General features: G+C 27.8%; 1 protein-coding gene across 1 annotated transcript in view; it reads right to left on the bottom strand.

Annotated features, from left to right (window-relative positions):
• Window positions 1–11,738: 11,738 nt before the first annotated feature.
• The window catches only part of LOC107447924 (uncharacterized), a 229,877-nt gene continuing 221,126 nt past the window's right edge, over window positions 11,739–20,489 (bottom strand). Inside the window, exon 7 of the mRNA XM_087160872.1 lies at window positions 11,739–12,405. Coding sequence (XP_087016998.1) covers window positions 12,210–12,405 — 196 coding nt within the window. The 3' untranslated portion in view covers window positions 11,739–12,209. The remainder of the gene's footprint in view (window positions 12,406–20,489) is intronic.

The raw sequence follows: 20,489 nt of genomic DNA, 5'->3' as shown, positions 1-20,489 counted from the left end.
CCCGTCAGTTCAAATTTTAGTTTTTGCCATCCAGGTTTTCACCCCGTCCGATAACTTTATCATTTTTCAAATCCTTATACGATAATTTACTATATTTGCTCTTATATTTTAGAAATTATTTTATGGTTTTATATATTGCAAATAAAATTGAGAATCGACTTGAATGTCAAAATGCATCTCTACTGTGTTATTATGCTATTTTAGATATAATTTTTTATAACTTAAGTAGCCAGATAAGGGAGGGTCATTATAAGTGAAAATCTTTTTTTACGCTTAAATATGATTTTAATAAAACTTTTAAGATAATAACATTTTCAGTGTTTTCTTCATAAAGAAAACTAGAGCTTCTGTAACTCCGGGAACAGTTCCCTTGCCTTGAGAGACTTTTTTTTGTCGAAATAACGAAGTTTGATGGTTAAAATAGCAGTACTTACCTGCAAAAAACAAAAGAAGAAGAAGAAGAAAAGAGAAAAGAAACGGGTGCCCGTTTTTAAATTTCATAATTTTTCTGAGAAATAAAGAGTTTTATACTGGCACACTAGCTGACAGTTTTTTCTTTCCAAAATTTTCAAAGTTTATTTTGCAGTATGTTAAAAATTAATGATAAAAATAATCCAGCACCAAAATTCCATACTGATGTCTATAAAAATCCTACAATTTAAAAAAAAATCATTAAAAATATTCTGTTGAATTATAATAAAGTTATTTCAGTTTACTGTTGATGTGAGGCATATGAGACATCAAGTCAGATAGGAATTCATTTTTTATAGTTTTTTACTAAAGTATCAATTTTTTTATGATTCAATCCTTTTTTTACTCTAGGTTGGATAAAAGTGTATTGCAAGGTTAATGAAAACATGTATGAAATTCATCGGCATCAAATATATTACTCTTCTCAATTTTTGTGAGTCACTGTAAAAAAAATAGTACATGAAACACAGTGATTGATCTTTCTTAACATTGACTTAATATAATCTTTATCTATTTTTATCTACAATAATAAATGTTATTATATATTTATATATATATGTATATTTTAATCTTTATTTATTTACAAAGTTTTGCCAGGAAACGCAAAGGCAATAAAGGGATTATAAACAATGTGGGGTCTGATGATATTCCGTTTGACTAAAAACATATTTTTATATTATTGATCATCCAATTATTAAGTTTAGAGTATATAATATTATTTTGCTTGGTTATCAATTTAAGGATTGTTACTTAAAACTATTAAAACAATTTTCCCGGACAAAAAAAGTATTTTTCTTTCTTTCGTCAAAACCTTGAAAGTTGTTTTAATGTAACTGAGAATTTTCGAGTTTTTCAAATTTCCCATTTTGTATTACGTAAAATACCTTCCTCATTTTTATTATTCAAAAATGTTAGATAATTCATAGAGTTTGCTTCAAATTCACTCCTGTAAATATTAATTTTCAAACACTTGTTTAAAATCGTTTAAGTGTGAATTTTCTCTATTTTCATTTGCAAATAAATACACTGCTCAAACTAAAAACTTATTAATTATGTGGATTTTATGAATTAAAAAGATAGGCGTGAATCCATATGTTTTACGAATGCTAAGTGATGTTCATAGTTAAAGCAAGCTAAATCAATATCAGTGATTTTGCATCCATTTGTCTCTAATTTGATTTAATCGCATATAAACTGTTTTTTTTTACATCTAAAAAACACTAAAAATTGGAAAAAACAGAAAAATTATAAAATCCCAAGTTAATTAAAGAATATGATTCGGATACATCAACGCCTTCATATTCAAAACGAGATCGATGTTTGAAGAAAAAAATTTCAATAATATGAGGGGTAGTAGGGAGGAATAGTACATGAGATGAAGCTGTAGCAAATTCAGCAGTTGCAAATACAGGTATTAATAGTTATTATTGCTGTGTATAATTTTAATTAGAGGCTTCTATAAACCTCCGTTACAGAAATGATTATTTTGCAATAATGATGCGGAATTAATAGCTTTTATAGTTTTAAGGAACTAATACAATGATTTGTAAGATTTAATAGATAATTGAATCCTTAAATCAATTAGCTTATAAATATTACAGGAAATTTTACTATTCAATGATATCGGAATATTAATATCACGTTATAAGACACTGATATTTTACGATGCATCGCGTAATTTTCCAATTTATTGCAGAATATTTTTTATATTAAATCGATACAATGTTTTCTAAATTAAATACTATTTCTTTCAACGGAAAGAAATTTTTTTTTTCTAACACTGAAATTCTTTTTTATTGCTTCAATTTACTTATAAAGTTATTAATGTGTTATATACCATAAATTTCTTTTCAGTCTGTTAAAAATGTTTTAGATAATTTTACTAAGATTTATAGTTTCCTACAAGTAGAAATAAAATTATTGGAAGCATAGATAGATCATTCAAATGTACTGTCCCTTCCTACTATTCCTTATCTTCACATACCTGCCAACTTTCATACTCTTTAAAATAGTTTTTATATAGTGGTTGTGGAAGAAAATTCGGTAAAGCATTAATAGCAGACCTTTTATTTATATATAGTCCACATAACGATTAATGCTTTAATGTGAGCGTATTGTATTCGACCGACGAATAACGTTGAAAATCTAGAGAATAAAAATACACATAACGTTTACTGGCTGCTGGATATTCTGTTTTGTCGTATTCTAGGAGGTCTTAAATATCAATGAAGTTGCAATTTCACATAATGATAATTAATAAATTTTTTATATCTATGTCTAGATTATTTAATTATAGTGGTACTTAAAATAATTTTAAAAACAAAATTACTTAAACAACAATTGAGCTGGAGGAAAAGTAACTACAAAATTATTTTTAGAAATAAAACCTTCAGGAAAATCCGTAAGAGTTGGCAGGTATGTTATTAATATTTTCAAAAGTATTACAACCTATAAAAGGTTATTAAGTAATTCACTTACTTAATTTTACTTTATTATATTAATTAACAAAATTAAGAAAAAAAGATGATATTCCTGTTTTGATGTTTATTCTACTTATTATTTTATGATAAAATTCGTAATGTCGGTGGTTTTTATCATCTGACGCATTATCAAAGGAATGAATGTTGAGTAAAGGAGCAGATGGAGGAAAACGGAGGGGATAAGCACCAAAACCTCGAAAAACAAAATATTTCCGTGCCAACAAAATGCAAATATTGTTTGTTTCATTCCAGACCTTTGCTGTTGGAAGATCTTGATATGTTTTGCTTTTCTGGCTGATGCATCACTAAGCTACTGAAGACAACAGGGACGGATCTAGGTGGGCCATGGGTAACTGAGTTAAAAAGTAGGAGTTAAGCAAATCCAAAGTTAGCAAAATACGTAATATATGTATTTTTAGATGGGCAGTCGCAAAACACATTTTATACTCGAGTCAAGAAAAACCTTGATCCGCCCCTGAAAATATAGGAACAAAATATTAGGAATACCGCTCTAAAGTCATAAAATGGATTTATTCGTTAAAGCGAGTAAGTCTAAGAGTCGAGTAAGTCTTTCTTAATAATATGTTTGGGATAAATCAAAAGAAATATTTTGATCTTTTGCTATTGTATTGAAAGCAATTACATAGATATATAAACAAATTTAAAACGACATGACAGTGAAACATATTATGAAATGTATTCGGATAAATTGTTTAGCTATCTAGCTAAAAATTTAAAAAAATCGAATAAAAGTTAGTAATACTAGGCCAATTAAAGTTCTTTTGAATATTTTGATTACATTTGTTTTACTTTATTTGATTACTTTACTGCGTTCTTACCTATTCTGATTACTTTAATGATGGTTGATTTACTTTAATGGAACACTATCGAGACTTTTACTACTTTTTTAATTGGTAAATTAATTTAAATCAGTCGATAAAGTCATTTTGATATTTTAAAATAATTACATTTCATTTCAGCATCCTTCATAATATATTAGTAATATTTTAAATTAATAATTACAAAACACAAAACGAAATAAAGTTCTAAACATTACAATAATTATAAACATTTACTACTGAAGCTATAAGTAATGATTGTAAGTTTCTTCAGAGTTTTAAATAATGTCAGCGGACTATTATAGTCAAGAAAAAAAATGAAACGCAACTATGATGCAATATATTGGAATAGCTAGTATTACCACGCCATGTAAGTATTCAATATTTTGTATCAATATTATCTTTGTTTATTCATATGCATAAGCAATAAACTTAAACATGCTTCAAACTCTAAAGCAGGTCGGCAACCTGTGGCTCGCGAGCCACAGGTGGCTCTCTTGATGTAAAGTTGCGGCTCTCCAGTTCCATACGAAAAAATTAATAAATTGTTACCAAAGCCCTTAAAAATAAGAAAAAATATTTTTAAGTACCTAATTTCTCAAGAGCTTTCTATTCTTATAATCGTTAATTACAAACCGCTATCCTCAGGCCTGTCGTTAAGCCCGGTTAGAGGGGTGTCTCATTCCGAGTATTCACCCGGAAAAGTGGCAAGTCTGTTGTCTGTTTGAGCATGCCGTTTCCGACACCATGAAAAGGCACAAAAAAAGGATGATGCCTGCGACTCTGATCTTGTGAAACAGCAGACAAAACCCCGGAAATTTCTGTCAACTTGAAAAATCCAGGGTGCTTTAAAAGTATTTATCTAGAAATGCCTTTTTCTCACGTTTTCTCTTGCTCTTTCTAAGAATGAAGACAATATCTTTGTCCATGTCGTTAAGAAAAGGGCTCAATGCACATACAGCTGTGGTTTTCTCTATATGACTGTCCAGTTTCTTTTCCCTAACCTCCCCAGTTACTTCACTGACCTGTCTTTAACTGTCCAGTACCAGTTTACAAGTACTTAGTTACTCAAAGCATATCTTATAAATTAATATTATTATTGAATGTAAGTATAAATTTTTTATGAATATTTACTATTTGCAGTCTTATTGTTTAAATATTAAGGTAAAATTAAATTTCATTATATATGTTGTTATTTTCTTATATAATTAATTCCTCAATTATTGCTTCAAAATTTAGGTATAAGACTTTTTTCAAAAAAGAAAAAAAATATTTTTTTTAAAAATATATATGGGTAAAAATTGATTTTTATGAAGTAGATAAAAAATTTTTAATCTCTTTTCAACTGTAAAATGATTAAAAGAAAGAAAAAAGAGCAATTTAAATTTTTTTACGTTATTTATATTCATTAGTAGGAGCTTGAGATGGAAACAGATAAATCACATTTGAATTCTAAATATAGGAATTCTTTTTCCTTTTTTTAAATAGTTATTTACTAAGCTTTTTAATTTTGTGTTTAAAATAGTAATTTATTTTTAAATTTAATTTTTTCAGTTGAGATTACTTTTCACAGATCTTATTTAATTTAAATTTCAAAAATCAAATTCTATATTTGTTCGTAGCAGTTGTTTTTATAATAAGTTCAAACTGCAATCCTTTATGAACAAAACTAATGCTTATTTTATTAAAAATGTAATGTGTTTAAAAATAGAAAAGCTGCAGTTTTTTTTTAAATAATTTTTTTCCATCTTTTTTGTTACTATGTTGATGTATTTCGTATGTATTTAATGTTTTTTATTTATATTTTAGATTTAAGTTAACAATTTTCCATTTGTTTTAGTTAATTATTAGTAAAAAGAAACTTAATATTTTTGTAATTATGTAAAAACTCTATTCGCAGTTTTGTATTAAAAGGCACGATAATTAACAAAATAAATAATTAACAAAATTGTACTTTAACTACCTTAACTAGAAAAAAAAATTTTTTTGCGATTTAAGGGTATTTTTTTTTAATATTTTAAAAAAAGACTTGAACATTCTTCGGTAAAGCATTATTTACAAATCATCAAATTTTAAAAATATTTATTTATGATTTATCACGCTGCAATGTTTGAATACATAGTTAAATTTTTTTAAAAGTTTAATTTATTATTTATATAGTATTATTTTTATATAAAGAAATATTCGTATAAAAAATTTAGCATTTTACAAATTTAAGGCAAGAATGCGTGAAAAAATTTATCTGTGCTTCCAAAACTAGTTCATCCCCCCCCCCAGAAAAAAAAGAACTATTTCTGTATCCCCATTCAAGATTTTAGTCACAGCTCTTATATTAATAACAATGTAAATTATAAAATGAATAATAAAAATAAATAAAATTATTAAATGAAAATGAAAAATAAAATTTTAGTAATAAATAAGCATTAAAAATAATTATTCTCAAATCAAATTACTAAAATTAAATAAATACGCATATAATATTTGAAATGCATCAGAAAGAATCCTACTTAGATTAAGAGTTTAAAAAAAATGCACGAGTCTTAATTGATGTCTGATAATTTTTCAGTTTAATGTTTCAGTTTAATGAATAAATACTAATTTAATTTTCATCTACATTTTTTAAAGCCTTTGAAGTGTATCACATGTTATTATCATGTAAAACATGATGTTATGAAAAGACCACCCTTAATATAAATTTTTATAAACCTTGCCAAAAATAAAGATAAAAATCTACTTCAGCGGATATAGTAAATTAAAATTTAAAAGGGAAAAAACAAGCATATAAATTTAAAAAATATCTAATGCAATATATTGATATAATCTTTATAATAATAGTAATAATAACAGACCTGTTTAATTGCCAGGTGAATGTTGAAGTTTTTAATTTATAAAGTTATTTAATTTGGTAAAAAATCGCTAATCGCCTTTTTACACTCGCCTTCCTCAACAGTGATTTGTTTGTTTTCGATTGTTAAAATTCTAACGTGTGACCTCTCCGTTCGTTTTCGCGTTCACTTGAAACAAAATTTCTTTAAATGCATATTAAGAACGGTCACTCCGAATTACCTGCATATTATTAAATTTAGCAATCAAATACATTAATGTTGTAATTTTGCGTATAAAAGATATTTAAAATAATAGAAGATCGTTACTTTCAGTGACTTTTATTAAATTAATTTTTTAAAAAAATGTTAAATTATTTGAGTTGGAAAGCTTGAGGCTCTATAAATGTTTACAATAAATAGAAAATAAATAGAAATAGAAATTACAATAAATAGAAAAAGTACGTGACCATCGTTTCTAGTTCATCATAAGTCGATTTAACGTTTGCCTTGAAAAAAAATGCAAAATTTATTTAAATGTTTAATAATTAAGTGCTTAAAAATTGTTTTTAACAATAACAAGAATAGACGGTACATATTTCTTAAAAAAGGAAAATGGTGAAAAAATTCTGATATAATATAAATGAATATTATTACGGAATTGCTATGAAAAATTAAAAAGAATTATTATAAAATCTGTCTGATAAGATTGTGTTTCGTTGCACATTTAATAAAAAAAAAATCGCGTTTTCTGTTGAAAATTTGACAAGAATTAGTAAGAAAATTTGCAATTTTCATCGAATTTTAATGACCCAAATATTCTTATCCCCCCCCCCAAAAGAAATAAGATAAAAAAATTAAAAATTAAATAAAAACTAAATTTTAAAAAAATTATTAGCGTATTTTAAAAATAAAGAATAAATATTATTCTGTATTCAAAACCGTTTTTTTTTAAATTAAAAATCATATATACATAAAAAAATATTATAGTATTAAATCAAAAATTTTCAGTGGCTCTTTAAAAGCGGGAAATTTTGTAAAATTGTAACTTTTGGCTCTTTCATTTCAAAAGGTTGCCGACCCCTGCTCTAAAGCAATAAACTTAAACATGCTTCAAACTTTATTTTGATGTTTTACTGTCCGTCCACTTTAAGAAGACCATTGAATTTCGGGTAGTTCTTTTCACCGAAGGAATACGATTATGCTAATTGGTGCAAAGCCTTTTTCTTTATTTACTGTCTTTCTTTCAATTTCCTTCGACTTCTGCTTTTATATAACCCTATTTAACTAATGGGCTCAAACTATAATTTGGCCCTTAATCGATTTCATATGGTGAATGAGCTGTACTTGTATTTTTACCAAATGATTTAAGAGGACTTATTTTCAGTTAATTTAGAATTAAAAACTTTGGAACGGTATTCCTTTTTTTGTCAGATTTTACCTCAGCACTAGAGCTACGTGCTAAACAACACACAGAACTATCCTGATTTGTTTGCCGCAAGTAGCTAAAGTTAAAATTAAGAAACGGAAGCGTTTTTTTTTTCTTTCTATTTGGTCCCAACAAATCTGTAGGTTGCTCGTGACGCTGCTAAAAGGAAGCACAAGCTCACGTGGAGAAAAAAGAACACATTCAGTGTGATTATTGTAGTTGTGTGCCTCCGGGAAAGCACTTATGTTTGAAAATGCATTGTCTTCGACATAAACACTACTTTAAGTGCTTAGAGATTTTACACAAAGCCTTTAAATTCTACTGAAGAGAAAGTATGATGCGTGTCATTGTGTGCTTGTTGCTGTTCTAAAACTGATAAACACATGGTTCTTTCTTCGCTTTGTTTACTACAAGTGATTCTAAGTCTAAGCATTTGACCTTCATTTGACTTTACGAGCCGCTGGAAAAATTGATTTCTGTTATAAATGTTTTTTTTTCCTTCTTCTTTTATATTTTTTTAACTAAATCGCCTTGAAGACGGTGTGTGATTCCAAAAACGATATTTAATAGCCTGTAAATTTTATTCCAATAAACAAAAAAATTCAAAAAAAAAATAAATCTATTTAAGTATGCTTTTGAATAATATTACTGTAACGAGTGGCTAAAGTAAGTGCTATGATTAAACACTATAACTTTTAGTTGACAAAGTTACTGCCAATATAAATGATTTTATATGGATGGATCGATTGTTTCGAAATAATAAACAGTTATAAACATGTAAATTTTTGTAGAACATATAAATAATATATATTTTGCCAAAGAATAATTTGTACGTTTTACAAATGCGGCTATGTGTGTAAAGTTTATGGCACACGTAGATTTGGCGATAATTTTTAAATATATATACTCTCTGAGCACCTTATAGTGATTTTAAAGTAAAGAGTATGCTTCAAGCTCTAAATGGCATACCATGTATCTCTAATAATATACATTATACAATTTGCTAATTAGGTTTTAAAAATGTTTATTAAAAGTATTTTATTTTCTCAGAGAGCAAGTATGAAAGGTAATAAGTACACAGTTACAGTGAAACCCTGATTTTTTGCAGTATTGGTTAGTCTCCCATGGTAGTCACCATGGGTAGTCTCCCATGTAAAATATATTTGTGAAATATAAATATATTAGTATGATTTGCTAAACAATATTATTTCGCTTTCTCATTCATAAGATGTATAATTTGAAAATTTATGGTATTCCATTTCTAAAATTATAAATTTATAATTTGAAAAAGAATGCGTTATATTATTTCTCCGAATAACAGAGATATAATTTTAAAGAAAATCAATCTACTTCTCAGAATATTAGACTTAATTTGAAGTAATCCGTTATTCTATTCCTCAAATTATAAATACTTATACATTTCCATGAACCGCTGTTAGACTGTTATAAGCCTCATAAAATTGAAAGCATAAAACTGCAGGATTGCTTAAATGTAAGGGATATGTTTCTCAATTTAGTCATAACCTAAGTTTAATAAAACTTTGTGATTTGAATATCAAGCTTAAGTGACATTTTCCCCTCTTTTTAAGCCTATAACACAGAGTTCTTAATAAACACATTTTTAATTTTTTTTCAGTATTTCATGTTAATTTAGACAAAATAACTGAAAAATAATATTTTTAGCATTTTAATAATTTATCGTTACAAAATACAGCATGAAACACTGGTGTCTTTTTCTGCCTTAGAGGTAAATTCTTCCGAGCAAGCTCACTTCCAAACAAATTTTTTTTCTCAAATGTGCACTTATTTAGATCAAACAGAAATAGTTATTCAGCATTGGAATTTCTTTAATTTGCAAAATTATTTATTGATAAATTTTTTAATATGAATGAAAAAAATTAAAATCATCTTTGTTTTTACTTTATTACAAATATAATTGCGATAATCTAACAGATTTTTTAGTAACTATTAGACTGTTCTTTTATAATAATATAATATCAAAATATATTTCTGCTTGTAATTAGAGTGTCAGAAAAAAATATATTAACGGAACACCGGTGTCCCATCGGTGTGAAAACTTTCCATCTTTAATTTGCCAGAAACGGATTACAGATAAAGAAATTTCACCAACGCTTTACCGTAAAGGATGTGCCATAAATATTCTTGTCTTAAACTCTTCTCGGGGGCGGAGATTCTTGCATTAAGATCTTTCTTTGAAAGAAAAACATTCCCCTTTCCTGATGCAGATGAGGATAAAGGAATATTGTATAATAATTAAAGATAACACATTGATTAACGATAAGTTTTGCCTGAGTTCCAATTGGAAGAAAGCACACATTCTGTTTAAAAATCGACTAGTGAAAATTTTTTAACAATTGAATTCATGTAAGTCTTTGATCAGTCAATTTTTTAACAATCAGGATTTCACTGATTTAACTGTACAATCTGAAAAAGTTTAGAAATATTTCATAATATTTGCTTACAAATAGAGCTTTAAAATGCTATAAACTAAGCTTAGTATAGATTTAAAACAAACAATAAAACAATAGATGCAATTAAAATACTTTGATGATAAGAATTTAGCAGGCAAATATATTTAATATCAAAAAATATCTGTTAATAGAAAAAGATTAATAGACCATTTTCGCATTATGGTGATTTCTTCTTAAATGACGCTGTCATAGTTTTTTTTTCTTTCTCCAAAATATTTTTGCATACAACAAAGATAAAAAGCTTTGAAATTTTATGCAATAAAAACACTTATAAATAGGCATAATAAATAATTCAGGAAGTATATATACTATGCAATTTGATTCTAAAAATATCAAGAATGTCTTTATTGATAAATCAAAAAATCGATTAAAACGTTTTTCCTCAATTATTATTTCATACAATATGGAATGAATAAAAATATGAATAATTAGAAAAATCAGGCGATCTAAACGATTACGAAAAATGGTGCAGTAGTACGCGTCAAATTTTAATTGCAGCATATTTAAATATTGGCAAAATGTCGATAAAGTGAGGAAAAGGCATTGAAATCAGGAAAATATATAATCGTATAAAAATAAAATATTTTATGTATTATTACATTATTAAATAAAAAAATCTGAAATTAAAAACCAATAAATTTAAAAAAAAATCCAGTTAAATAAATACAAATAAATCTAGTCTTTATGAAATATAGAAGCTATTTCTGAATTTAAGCAGAAGGGATTTTGATAAAAAAATAAATATAAGAAGAAAAAAATGCAATAAAATCAAGTGTTCGATTAAATGAAAAAAATAAAAGAATATGTTTCAAAGTTTTCATTTGCAATTTTGAATAATTTTACAATTAAATTCAGATTAATTTCACAGCAGAATTAATTCAAAAAATCACAATAAGCTTCGCTATGGTTAGCTAGATTTTTAATTGCAGGATATTTAATAATTTAATTTTATATACTCGTAAATTGCGAAACGACGTTAGAAGTAGCGAATAATATTAAAATAAATTTTTAATACTACTAAAAATATAAGAAAAATCTTTTCATCAACGAAAAGTTTTATAAATCTATAAAATGCAATGAGCCTTTTGAAAGTCTTACAGTTCAGTTAAAAATGTTTAAAATACTTTATATTGCTATTGCAAAGCACATTTTTGTTTATCAAATTTTGATATGCTTTTTAGTATGTGTTTTAGTTCATTCAAATCTTTATTTTTTACTATTATTATTAATTTTTTGTATTTTCAGCATATACAAAATTTACGTCAAATTTGCACACAGATAGGAATTATTAGAGCAAGATATTAAAAAGAATAAATAAAATAGATTGAAAAATTAAAAAAAAAACAATATTATCCAAATATGAGTGTCAAATATATCTTTTAAAAGAGGATGATTGATTTTAAAGCGTTTGAATTCTGAATATAATTAAAGCGTTTATTACTAAAGCTTTTAACATAGGTCTTTCTAGTGACTGCCCTGAAGTTATAGCTTTCATTTCTATTTACGTCATTCATAAAAACCTAAATGATTTTAAGGTGGTTTTTCTTCTCGGTTACCCCTCCTGAAGAGATGGCCTTCTACTCTGCTTTCCCCCATTCCACCAGAAGCGCCACCTAGTGGAAGTTTGTGGCACTCTGTCCTTGTGAAGAAGGCAGAGTGTTTTCACCCGTATGTTCTCACACATATTCAGATTCCGAGAAGCTTTGCTCCTTGTTTAAGCTCCTTTCATAGTAGTGGTCATTGTAGTATTCTTCGTCTAGTTCTCCGGTATGTTGCGGCGTTCGAGACTGGGAAATTGCTAAGGATTTTTGATAGCTGAAAAGCTGCCTCTCCAAGCTGTAGTTCTCTACTTGAAGTGCCGTGATTTCACGCCTGAAATAAAAGCAAAACGTTAGACCAAGAATACACCGTCTAAGACATTTTATTAATCACTTATAGTCAAACGCAATATTAAAAAAATGAAAATTTAACATAAAAAGTTTTAATATCACGTGTTTTAAAGATACGGTGAATCTGTGTATGAAACAAGTTATCTGTTAAGAAAAAAGAAAAAAAAAAGAGAGAGAGAGAAAGAGATTGATATAATTTAACTTTTCCACTGCACTTAATAGTAGGGGGAAAAGAGTATTAAATTTAAGGTGATTTATATTCTTAATAAAGGTAATTTATTCACAGTGAAATGCTAGTATTTATCCTAAAAATAATACAATAGAAAAAGTTAATAGAGAGATTTTGGAACTATTCAACTTTTTCTAATATTCTGGTCATTTACTTTCGTAGATTTTGCGAACGCACTGTAGGGCTCCGATGATATTCTGAAGTAACTACGCAGCGAAGAACTTTCGTGAACTAAAAGACAAGCTAAATGACAGAGCAAAATCTCCCAACTCCCCTTCCCCAGGAATCGAACTTCTGCAATATAATTTACAAACCAGCGTTAAACCCTAATGAGGCATATTTCTCCCAATAAGGAGGCATATTTCTCGCAATACTTGATCTAGGAGTTTCCTTGTCTTCTGGATTGCGTTCAAAATTACAAGGCTGCAGAGTTGAACATTGGTAGTCGTAAACTAAGAATTGGGTAGGCTGTTAAGCTAAGGTAAAAAAAAATGGTAATGAAAAGTTTACCCACCGGTAAAAAAAAGCTGCGGCAATGAAAAGTTTGAGTAAAGAGGAGAAAAATGACTTTACCTGAGATATTTAAATCGTGACTGATACATAAAAACATAAATTTTTCTACCAACAGAAAAATTTTTACCACAATATGGCATATCTGAAAAAACATGAAAAAATTTTTTTGAATAACTAAATACTTTTTTTTTAATAATTTTTTTTTCAATTATATTAATTTAAACTAGATCTCTTGACTTAAATTACTAAGTTTTAATTTTTTTGGTTGCATTTAAAAAAAATTTTAAACAATCTTTTAAAGTTTTATTCTGAAATGTATAGTAATCAAAAAATATGGGGACCCATCCGCAATCGAAATCGGTTGAATAATTAGTTCCTTGGAAATTGCATATTAAAAGTAAGGCATTTTTAAAATTAGATTTTTGAGGAACTAGTCAACCGATCTCACTCAAATTTTGCATTTTGCCATCTGAAATTACATTATTTAGAATTATATCAAAAATTGTATACTTTACAATTCAAATGTTGTTTTGACTATTATTAACTAAAATAATAAATAATCTATATATATATATATTTCTCTTACAAGGCGACAAAAAAAAAAGGCTCATTACAACTCCCCGAATGGCAACGCTAGAAAATCAACCTATGATTGCCACTGAAAATGTCACATGCCGAATCTAGTTGAGGTGGCTCAACATATAGCGCTTTTAAAAACGGAAACTGAAATAACCAGAGTGTAAAATATTATGTGTTTATGCGCATCGTATTTTTTGTTAAATAATTTATTTATTATATATCAGTTTATAGATGGTAACGAGAAGAGTATTGTGGTTGCTATGGTGACTAATTAGAATGTAAATTGTTTTTTTGAGTGAGTGTGAGATCTGTTTTTCGGAACTGCGATGCTGTAATCTTATTGTTTAGTTAAAAAATCTTCCTTTTATATTAAACGTGATAGTAGTTTCCTTAATTATTTGATTCGAAGTTCTTTGAGTTTTATTTGAGGTCAGTTTATTTTGTATTTTTTGACAAGAGAGAGCATTCTCACCAAATGAGATTTCTTCCGAAATTCAATGTTTTGTTTATGCAGGTTTTTCCATTGTAATTCATTAATTTAAATTTTTAATAGACTTAATTATAGAGAAAATTTTAACCTTTTCAAAGAGATATCAGTTTTAAAAATTTTATCTTAAGATTTTATACTATGGCACATTTCTAACAGGTTTAGCGAATTACATATCATTTATTTGAATTCAAATTTATTTTAATGACTTAGTATTTACTATAAAGATGTAATATTTTTTTAAAAAAAAAGTTGTTATATGCATTTGAATGATTGTTTTGAATTCTTAGAATTTTGTGCAATAATTTTCCCACTCCCCATATTTTTTGTATCATATTAGTGTTTTTTCCACATTATCTCATGCAATGTATTTGTTTATCCAGATGTATTTTCATGATATGTTATATTTAACCACGCTTCTTCTGTATAGTCACTATTTTTGACGCTCATCTCACATGGGTCTTAAATGTCACTAATCAATATTCTATTATAGTTACATAACGTCTGTTTATATCTGTATCTCTAAATAATTATATAGTAATTAATAAATAATAAATGTAAGGATCCTAACGGGAGCTCTGGCGACGTTGCAGATGCTAGGGTGGGCTTGTGATTAGCGACTGACATCGGGGGAAGCGTGGTATGTCGCCGTTGTAACTGTTTTCCTGGTCACAGTTTTTCTTTCTGATAGATGCCCCCTCCGGGGGCATAGGTGCAGAGCTGTGTGCTGGCGTCCATGTCCATGTACCTAAGTTAGTAGCGAGCGAAGCGACCACTATGAAGGAAAACCAACCCACGAAGAGACTTATCTTTGGGGGTTAGCGAGCGTTAGCGAACAGGGGGCGCATCACACTAGTAATAAATGTATATTAAAAGTTATTTTTCGTATGGAATTATCTTTGGCAAAAAGAATTTTATAATTGTGTGCCAAAATCTTTTAATTTACACAAACATTTCTCGAGATATGGTGAAATACGCAAAAAATAAAATTAACATTAAAGGGTCCAGTCTTTGGACCACTCACCCATCTCCTCCAACATCAGTAAGCATTCACACGGTTTCTTATAAGAAGTCTGCGCATATTATTTAAAAAGCAAACCACTTGTGAGCATGAACCCAAATTCTATTTTAAAAACACTTGAAAGAAATTTATCATAGATATTTGAGAATTGAATCTGTAGTGGTTGACAGGTAAATAAAACAAACCAATTATATTCATAAATTTAAAAAAAAATAGACATATATTTGCTACCTCTTTCTAATTTTTAAAAGATTTCATATTAAAGGGCTCTTTCACTAATTGGTTTTCCTTCATAGTGGTCTGATCGGACTACCTACAAAAAATCGTGTGGAGGCTTTCAGTTATAGGAGGCGACTTCTCAGATAACTGCTACCCCCTTAATTTTTTGGGAGATCAGAAATCCGAATTCAACAAAAAAAGTTATGCTTATTCAGAGAAAGTACGTTTTTGTGTCTGATTTTGTATCTTAAAATATCGTTTGAACTATTTAATTAGCATATATGACGTCACCAATTCCAAACATGAAGTTTCAATCCTAGAACGTTAAGTTCTGATAATTAGATCAAAATTCAGGGTGGTTCGTTTTTTTATTTTGCAAATTTTCCTTTTTTAAAAATTAAATTATTTTTTCCTCTAATTAAATTTTGAACTTTTTTTTTTACAATTCTGAAATTTTAAAACACGTCATTTAATGTCGCAACTTTACACACAGTTTTTTTTTTAAACACAGAAAAATATTTAACAAAACTAAAAACTACAAAAATGAATAATTGATGTTTCAATATCTAAAGCATTAAATGGAAAACAAACTATAATTGTATCATTAGTTGCCTGTAACATAACCCTTCAAGACATTATTATAGACTGCAATTTAGTACTTTAAATTTTACTCAGATAGCTTCAAAACAAAATGTAATTAATTCATAATTAAATTAGAGACTTACGTCAGCAATAATTAGAAACGCTCTGTGAAAAGTATTAAATTAACAACAATTCGCTTTGGCTTCAGTGTTATATTTTTAAAGCAAAATGTAACTGTTTCCTTTAATTAAATATGTATTATTATTTATTTAAAATCCATAAATTAAATTAAGCAAATCATATTACCTAATTAGGAAGGACTTGTTGAGATGAAGGCGATATTCATTTAGTGAAGTATTTCTTACTATTCATTATTTATTTAGTATGTTTTTTCTGAACAGAGTATTCTAAATGTTCAACATTGAATTGGTGTTTTAAATAAATTAAGAATTTTGAGTTAAAATTGTAACAACGTTTTATTTTGAAAAATACATTTTATTACTGTTTAATTGGATGAATTTATCTCATAAAAGTACCAATTTTAAAAGTACCAATCTCAATTATGTAACACTCCCCTTTGAGCCTAACATTCCCATTCGCTATTCTCTTTTGCTGGAGATTTTATTCGTGCCAGGCCATCACCTCCCAGGGCTAAAGAGAATAGAAGGGCTGGTTCACTCCTTTGAAGTATCTCTTGCCGCGCCGATCCTCCGACGTCACTCTAGTGACGTCACTTTGGCGCAAAGCTCGCACTTTTACTTCAAGAACGGAGCGTTTGGCCTTACTAGCTCTAACTAATATTGGATCATTTCTTTTTGCGAGATATTCTAAGACATTTGTTGTTTTCTATAATGATTTTCCTCAGTTTTTGCAGTGAATTTACAAGAATTTAAAACTATTATCGAAATGCCAGTTTGCGCGATTGCAACTTGCAAACATTCTGATATAAAAACAAAAGGAAAAAGTATAATTTTTCGCGTGTTCCCTAAAGTAAATGAACAACTATGTAAAGAATGGATTCCGAAATGACACAGTTAATATAAAACCGCAATACGTTTATTCTGTCGTAAAGAACTTTTATAAAAATTCATTATCTAAATAGAAACCGCCTCGCTACTTCATAAAGAAAGGCAGGTGAAAAGAATTAAAAAATAGATAAAGTCAAAGAAAATTAAAATGTAAGTAAAAAGTATAAATAAAATATATAGTATATAGTTGAAATTCTCCTAATTTCATAACATATTTTTTAATGTAGTTATTCTAAATATTTATGATTTTTTTTAAGAATTATATTCTCTTCGATTTAAATATCTATAAATTATATCATCGTAAATTTAAATGTCTATAAGCAATTGTAAAATTTCTAATGTCATTATGAACCTAAATTATTATTTTGTTTCAGTAATTAGCGTTTAAGGTTGATGTTTCCTAATGATTAAGTATGAACAAATTGCTATTAACGACATATTTTAAAATCAGGGATTCTAAATTTAACTTAACTTATCTTTATAAAAGAATATGTAGATAAAAAAACCGTGATATATGCCTTCATTTTTCTTAATAGTTAAAGTTAAAACTGAACTTTTTAAAATAAAGTATTTATCGTGTCATTTTCACCAACTAGCAAAACATTTTTATAAGTTTAAAATGGTATTTTTTTTAATATAATAACCAAGAAAGTTTTTTTTGAACTATGTTTATGAACGGAAATAATGTGTTAATTACGTAAAGTTTGAAGGCTAATAACCAGAAAAAGTCTAACTTATTTTTACAAGAGAAAGATGCAAAGTTATCATATCATTGCTTGCGATCTCCGAGATCTGTAGACACAGTGACGTCATGAGGAGGGAAATCGTAGCTTCATCTCTAAGAGCGAAGTGAACTAGCCCTTGTATTCTCTTTAGCCCTGATCACCTCCTACATCAAAAAGCCTTCACACGGTCTTTCATAAGTAGTCCGCGCAGACTATTTAAAAAGTGAACCAGTTGTGCGCATGAACCCAAAACCTTTTATAAAAGTATTTGAGAAAAATTCATCATATATATTTAAGAATTGAATCTGTAGTGATTGACAAGTGAATAAGGCAAACCAATAATATTCATAAGTAAAACAAATTTTTAGTCATATACTTGCTACCACTTTCTTATTTTAACTAGATTTTATATTAAGCGACTCGTTCAGAATGTGGATATCCTTCGAAGTGGTCTGATCGGACTACCTATAAAATACCGTGTGGAGGCTTTCAGTTACAGGAGGCGATGTATCCGCAGATTTCTGGGTATCTTGTGCTACAGATGTAGTTGTCGTCATTAGCCTGGTCGGTAGGGCACTGGGCCCACATCCAAGAGTTCATGGGTTCGATCCCAGGTCGGCCGAAGACACCCCGTGTAGTAAATTTTGACTGGTGTACGTTAAATCTGTCAAGTTACAAAGTCCGCCATGTTCCCATAACAAATTAATACCTCAGGGGGTACTGATCCTTGTGTTTCCTTGTCTTCTGGATTGGTTCAAAATTACAAGGCTACGGAGTTGAACATTAGTAGTCGTGAACCTAAAATTGGGTCGATTGCTCAACGACGGATATAAAATATAAAAAAATAGATTGCGTAAGGGTCACCTAAACTAATTTACTTGCATTCAGGCCAACTGATGACTTTAAGTTCTTTTTTTCGTTAAAAAAGAAAAATCCGTATAAAGTTTATTCTAGATTTAAAAGATAAGCTTAGCAAACAAATAAAAAACAACATGAAAACTAATTTTAAATCGATACAGAAAAAAAGAAATATTTATAAAACTTAATCGACACCTACACATTAAGTCCTTATACTATTGAGTCAAAATTTACATAGCGGTAACACCCAAAATTTGATATTATAATTTTTATAATTTTTACATTTTCTGTTGTTTTTTAAAAAGTATATATTATACAAAACAATAGCCCGAAACGATTTTTTTTATTTAATTTATTTTACAATATATTAACAATTAAATTTTAAAGCTCTTTTTAATTAAAAAATAAAAATCTAAGGATAGAATGAATGGATTTTTAAAAAAATGTTTCTCATTTTACGCGGAAATAATTGAAGTTTTTGATAAAATAATTATAATAAAACAAATGTTTAAAAAATTTAATTTTTTTTGCAAAATTAAGTTGTAAAATGAAAAACAAAAATGTTGTTAATTTCGTACAAAGTTCAAACAAAACCCATTTTAAAGTAAATTTTATTCTGAACAAAATGGCTTTAAAAAAATGGATCGCAATTCCATATATTCCTTTTTTTTTCAAAACGCTGCACCGTGGCGCGCCCTACCACTCCACTCCGCTGATCGCTAAATTGCGCTGTATCAGTTAATTTGGAGGGAATTTAAAAACCTCAACTAAAGTTTCACAAAATAACAAACATTATATAAAATAATAAATATATAATTTATAATTTTAGGTGAATAATATTATGAATAATTAATTATTTATAATTTATTTACATAATTTTTCGAGTTCAAACTTGGAGCTAGAAGAATATATTTGAGAATACATTTGAAAGTTTCAAAATTTTCAACTAAATAAGTATGGTATTCTCTAGTTCCATTAATTGTTGAAGCTTTCTTAAATCATGTTTCCAATTTTCTTTTTTCATTCTCATGTTCAGTTTTTGTGCAGAAGTCAAACATGGCAAAGGGGCATGCAATGGTATTGGTGGTACAGTGAAGAGGGAAGCAAGAAAGAGTAGTTTGCAAACACAAAATATAGCAACACCTGAAGAATTGTTCGACTGGGCATGTCAATTTTTCGATAATATTCAGTTTGACTTATGCAGAAAAACTGAACATGAGAATGAAAAAAAAAAAAATGGAAACAAGATTTAAGATATGTTCACGTTCTACAACTCAATCTTAATGGTTCGAGGCTGTGACCTCAAATATGCTAACAATTTCTGCAGACGATGTTTTAAGTTACGAAATCAGGCACTAAAACGTATTTTCTTTGAATAAACATGTCTTATTTTTTATGAATTTCGATTGCTGATACTCCCCTAAAATATATGAGGAAGCCACAATTTGAGAAATATGGCCATAAATTTGAGAAATATATGAAAATTTAGTCAGAAGACCGGTCTAAAGTTTGGAATGGGAAGATACAATCTATTGATCAAAAGTTATTCAGTGTGGAACGTTTATTTATTTATTTTGCGCATTCTACATAACTAAATTGAAATCTAATTTTCAAATATTCAGTGGCAGTCACAATTTTCAAAAAGAAAAAAGAAACAAAACTACATAAGAAAATAAAGAAACGTTGGAAACAAAAGTATGGTAATTCTTTAATTCAAAAATTAAACTGTACATAGCAAATTTAAATATATTACGAATGAAATTTATGAAAACCTCGAAATGAAAATGTCCAAATGAAGTTTCGAAACGAAACTTCAGTCGCACTAT

Source organism: Parasteatoda tepidariorum, chromosome 4, assembly GCF_982258835.1.
Source record: "Parasteatoda tepidariorum strain Cologne lab strain chromosome 4, Ptep-v5.0, whole genome shotgun sequence".
Taxonomy (NCBI): Eukaryota; Metazoa; Arthropoda; class Arachnida; order Araneae; family Theridiidae; genus Parasteatoda; species Parasteatoda tepidariorum.
This window is presented reverse-complemented; position numbering and strand designations above follow the sequence as displayed.